This window comes from Centruroides sculpturatus, unplaced genomic scaffold (assembly GCF_000671375.1).
Source record: "Centruroides sculpturatus isolate CEXI.00-Female unplaced genomic scaffold, Cexi_2.0 scaffold1141, whole genome shotgun sequence".
NCBI classification, from domain to species: domain Eukaryota; kingdom Metazoa; phylum Arthropoda; class Arachnida; order Scorpiones; family Buthidae; genus Centruroides; species Centruroides sculpturatus.
In genome coordinates this window covers 175,115-183,737 of record NW_019385382.1, presented here as the reverse complement: position 1 = coordinate 183,737, position 8,623 = coordinate 175,115, and the positions used below count along the sequence as shown (strand labels likewise).

The 8,623-nt window shown below is 30.9% G+C and overlaps 1 protein-coding gene across 1 annotated transcript in view; it reads left to right on the top strand.

Annotated features, from left to right (window-relative positions):
- LOC111638371 (putative sodium-coupled neutral amino acid transporter 11) overlaps positions 1-4,075 on the top strand; it is a 90,008-nt gene extending 85,933 nt beyond the window's left edge. The window contains exons 12-13 of the mRNA XM_023384072.1: positions 2,856-2,993; positions 3,061-4,075. Of these exons, the coding sequence (XP_023239840.1) occupies positions 2,856-2,993; positions 3,061-3,339 (417 nt within the window). The 3' untranslated portion in view covers positions 3,340-4,075. The remainder of the gene's footprint in view (positions 1-2,855; positions 2,994-3,060) is intronic.
- The last annotated feature ends 4,548 nt before the right edge of the window (positions 4,076-8,623 follow it).

The window sequence follows — 8,623 nt, the reverse complement described above, 5'->3', positions numbered from 1 at the left end:
TGCAGCTAATTCGAAAAGTGGAGGGCAAGGCTATATACGCTGTCATTGAAAAAAGAAGTGTTCCACGAATAAATGTAGTTGTAAAAAAAGGGACTCTTGTGCAATTCAAAGTGCCATAACAGTTTAAGTTGTTGCAATAAATAGTGCTATTTGCATTGACCCAATTCCTTTGATTGTTGCAGTGTTTTCTTTGCTGGCTAGGTTCAAGGTTTGTCTGTCAGGCTTGATTTCTGTGAAATCATCTCAATTAGCACACACGTGGAAAGATGCACCACTGTCAAGAACACCATTTATCTCTTTTGGTAGATCCTGATTGGTTTTGTGAGCTAACTTTCACTTTTTTTTGCTTGAGGAACAAATTTGTTTGTTTTCAACTTGAAAGCTTGAATCAGTTATCTTGCCATGGAAGCACTCTTCAATGGCTTTACTGGCACACTCACTGCTTTTGAGTTTGTAGCGGCAGTCAGAAGACTTGTGATTTCGACAACCACAGTATTTGCATTTCGATCCATTTGGATTTGTTTTCTCGAATTTGAGTGGAGTTTTACCCTTTGGATTCCTACAACCATCTTTGTTTTTGAAGTTTTTCTTTTTTTTTGTATACATGGCATTGGGTACTGTGTTGATCTTTTTGCCTTTTCGTGATTCATACTCTTTGAGGATCTTCACCTTAAGGGCATCTGGATTTGGCAGATTGTCGTGTGATTCAATTGCACAATGAAAGTTAGGCTATATAAGGAAGGCTATATAATAAGATTATAGCGAGAAGGTTGTCATTGATATTAACATGTAGATCTTGAAGCTTGTTGACAGCATCAAAGAATTTGTTGAGGTGGTCTCTGGCATCATCAGATTAATCCATCTTATGCAGTGTGAGCTGTTTGAGGAGTGTGGTTTTGCATGCAGGACCTTTAGATTGGTAAATATGTTCCAATTTGTTCCAAATTTCCAAAGCAATCTTACATCCCTTGACTTGTTTTAGTTCACTAGAACTGATTGTGAGAATTAAGTCAGCTTGGGCCTTGGAATTGTCTTCATCCCGTGTGGCTGCTTTTTCATCATTGATGAGTCATGGGTAGGTTCAATTCACATATTTCCATGTTCCATTTTTAACTAAGATAGCTTTTTGCTTGGATTTTCCATGTGTCATAGTTATCCTTCTTTAAAGGTTTGATTCTGATTGTGGTCGTCATTTTTAAATATTGTTAGTGATTGGACAATTGTCTTATCATTTCAAATTCAGTGGGTTACAGTATCTGTGTACTAGTAATTGCCCACTAAAAAATGAATTCTGTTTAAATCCATTGCCACGTTTTTGTTCGCTAGCTTGACTGGAAGTTGACTTGGTTGTAACTATTGGCGTGAAATTTTATAAAAAAGAATTCATACCTTTGCTCTCTGTTGGTTTTCCAAGTTTTGTAGCGATTGGATTTGTGGAGTGTGAGGAATAGTTAAAAAAAAAAATCAATATGTGCTACAGTTTTGTTAATCACTCTTCTTCCTTGGGAATTTTCTTTTATTCCTCTTCAGAAGGCTTCTTATGGGCCCTTAACCTGTTGTAATAAATGCAGGATGTGGCAGCAGAGTAAAGTAAAAAGGGAACTATTTGGTTTGAACACAGAGTTTAATCTAAGCTGTATAGAATACACATACCAAAAATAAAAGGAGATAAGGTACAAAGTACAAGAATCTTCTTGTATAAACAAAGGTCTAGACATCACCTGGAATGTCCCTAGGAGAGTGTCATGATAGTCTCACCAACAAATGTAAATGCAATTTAAATTTATTTAGTATATAAAGTTTCATATATTATATATATATATATTCTGTATATATGTTACTGTGAAAGACTGAAATTAGAGAATGTCGATATTCTCCGGTGAACATTGACACATACAAAATATGTCAGTGAAAGTCCAAATATTTGGTTATATTATTATACATTTGAACAATCGCCGGTGTATGTCGACAAGCACATATAAGCTTTGGTGGAGGTCGAAACGACACCCAAGAAGCTGATGTCGACAGAGAGGCAACAGTCTGTTGCCAAATCCTTTGTAGGTAGCTGGAGGTAGGACAAGGTCTTTTGATCCTGTGAGGTGGGGATCGGTTTGTCAGGTTGAGTGGCGGAGGATGAGAGTGGTCGTCGGTAAGGCGTCGGTGATATCTAAATAAAAGACACCATTAACAGATCACTTCGTAATAACGTAATCAGTTTGTAATTTGTAAAGAAAAGTTACTTTCCATAGATGAGATTTCTTCTCAAGAAATATCACTGAGAGAAGCAGCGGCAGCTAATTTGAAAAGTGGAGGGCAAGGCTATACACGCTGTCATTGCAAAAGGATGTGTTCCATGAATAAATGCAGTTGTAAAACAAGGAACTCTTGTGCAATTCAAAGTGCCATAACAGTTTAAGTTGTTGCAATAAATAAGATTGTATAATGTCAATCACATAATATATGTGTAAGTTCACTATTGTGTATTATTTTTCTTATCTGATTAAGAATGTACTGTTCGTTTTACGTTCAACAGTTTATTTACATGTGCTGTTACTTAAGCTATCTCCTATCTTCACATGTTAAAATGTTGCATTTTTGTCTTAACGTAATAAAAATATTTTTATTCAACATTCACCATCAGTGCATGCTGAATGTCGACATTTGCCAGTGTAAGTGAGAAATAATGATACTTAGCAAATATTTCGTACATACACGAAACGACTGTGTGAATGCTGACATTCACCAGAAAATGTTGATATTTGCCAGATATCGGTCATTCACAGTAACATATATATATAATTATTTAAATTACAATAATGAATAATAATGAATAACTAATATTTGATTTTATTAAGGTATTTGAAAATGCTTTCTTTGCCAATCATCAACCTTCTTCAACTCTCCGTCATGCTATTGTCACTGTCGTAATTGTTTTTCTAACTTTTGCATTATCTATATTGACTGATTGCTTGGGAATTGTCTTACAGTTGAATGTAAGTTTATTCTTGTTGCATTATTATTTAAATAATTAAAAATTATAAATATTTATTATTTAATTAGGGAATATTAGCTGCTGTTCCTCTTGCATACATCCTTCCTGCAGCTACATATTTAAAAGTACAACAGGAAAGAATTTTGTCTTGGGATAAAACCCCAGCATTTTTATTAGTATTTTTTGGAATTATTGTTGCTGTTTGTGGGACTGCTAAAACTGTGATAAATATTTCAAATGGAATTACCTGCAGCCATGGAGAAGAAATGCCATATTGCCTTCCTCCATTCATTCCAACAAATATTTCAAACGTTTATAATTTATCTACGATAAATGATCTATCGTGAATCTAATATATATTCATAAAATAATATATTATTGTGTAGAGTATAATATATACATATATATATATACATGATCATATATTTTTCTTGCATGAAATTTTTAAATTACTATATTTATTATTTCATAAGAATTTTAAAAATATTGGCACAAACTTATATCATTGTTTCAATGAGATATACAAATATATTTGATAAGAAACTTTTATAAATGGGTTAACCATGGTTGATTTATTTATTTTATCAAAAATTCAATTTTTAATTTGTTTAAATGATAAAAATTTGCTTTAGTTTACTTAATATACAAAGATTTATGTATATGTATTTATTATTACTACTTTTTCTTACGTATATTACTTGATAGTTTTATTAAGAACTTAATATTTACTATCTTGACAATTATTTTTAAAACTTCCAAATTTGAGTACGGTAGGCCCTCGATTTGATGGACTAATTGGGAAAGGGGCTTGCCCTATTGCCAAAAGTCTGTTTGATTTGAATGCACTTCAATAACATATTGATAACCAACTTACAACATACAGGATGTATTAAAATATTGCTATAAAGTATAAGTATGAATAAAATATTATTGTGATGTACAGTACATTGAGTAATTTATACCCATTGACTCAATCATTTAGTGTGCTCTATTTGCGAATTAAAAACAGATTCTAAATTTTTCTTTTAAGACAGAAATTTATTTTTGTCTATTAATTAAATTGAGGGTTTACTGTATTTTGGAAGATATAAAATCTCAATATAAAATTTAATTTGATTTTTCAGAATTGAATGTATTATTTATTAGGATTTTTATATATCAGTGAAAAGAATTTTTGAATTAATTTTTTTTAAAACAAAAGATATTTTTAAGTTTTCATTATATTTATGTGAAAAATGGTAAATAGATTGTTGGGTTATATTATGTGAATCATTAAGGAATAATATAAAAATCAAATAACTATATAAATATATGTTGTTTTATTTTATTTTTTTACTCTTTCCCCATGGGCCTATTTTTTCCAAGCCTGTCATGAGTTCAGCCAGGCCTGCAATGCAATGGCTTGACTCATCCAGGATAGACTACCTCCCCAAAAAATTTCTGGAGATTTTGGAATCACCCAGATTTGATCTCATGTTCCCTGTCGGCACCTTATTGCTTCGGCCATCTGGCTGGCAATTTTACTTTTTTAACATGTAAAATATTTAATACATTTTACAAAGTTAATTTATTAATAGTGTGGTTATAAAATGAATTTATAAAAATACCATACTGTCAAAATTTTCAATAAAAAATTTTTAAAATATAGTTAACTGATTTTTTTTCTTTTTTTTATGTATATTAAAGCTAAATTTTTTTTAGAATTTAAATTGTAATTTCATAAAATACTGATTTTTTTACTTTGAAAAAGTTATAATTGAAAAATGAATAGTATTTCATGAAAAAGTTTTTTATCTGCTTATTTAAATTTTAAAATATTGGAATTTACTAGTGACAATTCAGCATTAAAAACGTGGGTGTAATTTATAATAGTTATATTTCTTAAGAACTAGTTTTAAAAAGACTACAATTTTATTTTTTCAATTTTTGATTTTTGGATTAACAAGCTACATTTTTCAGTAAAATTTTTATAACTATCTAAATTTAACTTATAAAACAAATTCCAAAATTTTAAATTAAATCAAGAAGATAAAATGTGAAATTTATTTTCTAATTCTGTTCTTTATTTTCATTGTATTTAATAACATAAATGAAATAGTTATAAAGTCTGAATGTGGAATTATTGCATTCCATTCTATAAATTAGATTTGATATTTTCCATTGTATATTGAAATTTTTGAGAATTTTAAGTATGAAACATTCCAAAATCATTTTGTGATATATATAACCATATTTTATGGCATATAAAATGCAACTTTTCTCCAAAAAAAGCTCATAAAATTGCCTTGCATCTTGTGACTTTGTGATCTCCCATAGGCTAATGAATTACCCAAATGGTCTTTAGTAGGCTACACATAACTTCTACCCAGCCCAACTCCTGAATAAAAATGTTATTGTTTAATTAAACATATTTGCTGCAGCTAAATGGCTTTTGCATGTATTCATATTGAATATTTCAATGGTAAATCTTAATTGTAAATGACTTCTTTTAAACTTTTCGTTTTTCCTGATAAATAAAAGTGTGAATTCTAATTTTATTTTTTTTAAAGCAGAATACAATTAAAAAATTTTAGGCTGAGTGCCAAAGGTTTGGGATGGTTTAAATACACTAAATATTCTGGGCTGAAATGGGGGTGCATCTTATATGCCATAAAATGTGGTAATTCTTTAATTATATTTTTTCAAGATTATAGTATATGACCATTATTCACATAAATATGTATACATTTATATTCCATTATTTATCAACATTATTTTTCTAAACAATAAACTTTTGTAAATACTAAATGTTTAGATACTAAAACAAGATTCTGAAAATATGAAATATTGAAGAAATTAATTTTTATTTTGAAAGATCACAGAATTATTTCTTTTTAAATTGCTATAGCTGTTTTCAATAAAATTCTCAAATGTAATTTGCCTTAATTGTTTGGTCCATAAAGAAAGGACAATGAGTAACGTCATACATACATTGTCCAATATGAAATTAAAATCTCTTCAAAACTAATTGCTTGAAGACAATTTAGTTTCTACTTTTGTAATTCCAATGATTTCAGATGGAAACAAAAGTATTTTTTTTTTAACTTATATTTTAGATATATAAGAAGCTTTATAATTTATAACATATTGCATATATTTTATTATTTATGATTAAAAAAATAATAATTTAATTATATTAATAGTTGTATTATTTAAGTAAAATCAGACTAAATTTTCAAAGTTGTTTTGTTTTATTGGTCAACTATAATTGATGATTTTTTAAAATTATTTATAAATTGTTTTTATATGCTTATTTAATTATAACAGAATAATTTTAATTAATTACTTGCAATTTTAAAACTTTTAAATTGTATAAGAAGTAAATATTGCATTAAAAATTTTGTTAGAATATAAATAAATTTTTCTGATTCTGCTACAAAAGGAATTATATAAAAGTTGTTTCAAATAACAGGATTTAGTCTTTATTGTGTTTATATTTGATATGATTTTCAAATAAATTCTGTTACTATTTTATTTGGGTAAATTTTCAAAATACCAAATTAAATTTTACTTCAAAAGTTATAAATGTCATGGATGATTTTTTCTAATAGGAAAATCAACTTTTTGTTGTCAGTTATAAATATAATAGGGATTTTTAAATTTTATTAATGAGAACAACCAGACAGTTATTCCTCTGTCTATATAGCCTAACAGAAAATTATTTTTTAACTATTTCATTATTATATGTTGACTTTAAGGTCTCTTTGTTGTGGTCAGTGGCTGCCCTTGATTGCAATTGCATAGAAATATTTAATGATTGAATGCTTCTAAGCAAAGTGAATCTAACAATATCAGACATTGTTATATTAATTAATTAAAAGGCCAATAAAATCAACAGATATGTTGCATTAGTTGTAGAGTTCCCAAATGCAACTTTCAATATGTTGTTCAATACATTACTTACAAGAAGAAATTACTTGTCTTTGGAAATGTGTATGTTCCTAGTCATGTCACACTCCATACATTACAACACAAGATTCAAAGACCATGCAGATTGGACAAGACATCTTAAAGAATTTGTTTGTTTGGTAGCTCTTACATAAACATAATATAGATTTTAGGAATGCCTACAAGCACTCATTGAGTTAAACAGAACAACAGAATTTGATCTGATAGGCTACCAGTCAGATGATGATGAATTTAGGAACTCTGCAAATGTTTTTAGACTAAAGAGATGCTAGAACATTCATCTCTGAAAAAATTTATATCTGGCAGTTTTTACTTATAGCTTTAAAAATTAATCAAAATATTTTTTTGTAATTGTTTTCAATTTATTTATTTATTATTTATTTGTAATATTCTGGAAGTTTATCAAAATATTTAAAGACTATTTCTAGATTCAAACGTATCAACTGTAAACTCAATATAGACCATGTCAGATATTTGATATAACTAAAATATGCACAAATGTGTGTGCAAATGTCTATCAGTTCTGTTTATCACATTTAAGTAAATTATATTAAGTTTTGAGATTAATTGTTATAATTCAAGTTTGTTCAGTAGTTTTACCATTGCCTTTGACTTAATTGAAACAATTGTACACTCCATAAGCACGAGACGTACAAGAATTGGCGCAGTTGACAACATTAGCTGATGTGCTGCTAACACGTCTGCAAGAAACAAGCCGAAACAAGTAAGGCGCAGGGACGAAGGTAGGAAGTCTATAAGTTTAAGATTGAAGTTAAAAGTGTAAAATTTTGGTCTTAACCAAATCAAAGTTATAGAAAAGCTTAAGAGCTAACTCTAGGAAGCGATAGCTTAAAGATTTAACGCCGATATTAGAAAAAACTAAGAATTTAAGTTGACGATCGTGATTCGGTTAGAAGCTAATATGTCTGCGGTTGAAGAAATTAAACATGATTTAATAGGAAGGACGGTAAGATTTACCCTCCGAATGAGGGGGTAGCCATCCCCCAACGGGTAGCCCTCCCCCGTACGAACAATAAATGTCTAATGAATCACCCCCCTACGCACGACCCTTCGCAAGATATAGCCCTCCGAAAATTGTTCTACGGGTCACGTGACTGCATGTTAGCCACAATTTCGAGTGCGAATGATCGGATCGGCGACCCCCCCCGAATTGAAGACCCCCTCCATGCGAACGAAAAAGTCAAAGGAACCATACCCCTGCGCGCGACCCTTTACGAGATATAGCCCTGTAAAGAATCGCCCACGTCATTTCTGGCGATTGGGATCGACGAGTCGCGTCGCTCTTTCTACTAAGCCTATCGACCTATTCTAACGTTACTGCAGTCTAATTATCGGAAGTTAGGTCCTTTTCGCATGACCCCGCGTTCCTCCTCGACCTCGGGAGGGTCTAGGCCCCTCATTCGCCAACACACTGGGTTTCGCTCGCCCGGTCGGCTACCGTATTAAGCACCGCTAAGCCTATCGACCTATTCTAATGTTACTACAGTCTAATTATTGCCGAGTTAGGTCCTTTTCGCACGACCCCGCGCTCATCCTTGACCTCGGGGCCTAGGGCCCTCATTCGCCGACACGCTCGGGTTTCGATCGCGGTCGGCTAGTACTACGCGCCGCTTTCGCGGCTTGTCCAAAACACCTGACCTACCTCTTCGGAGGTGACTGTCA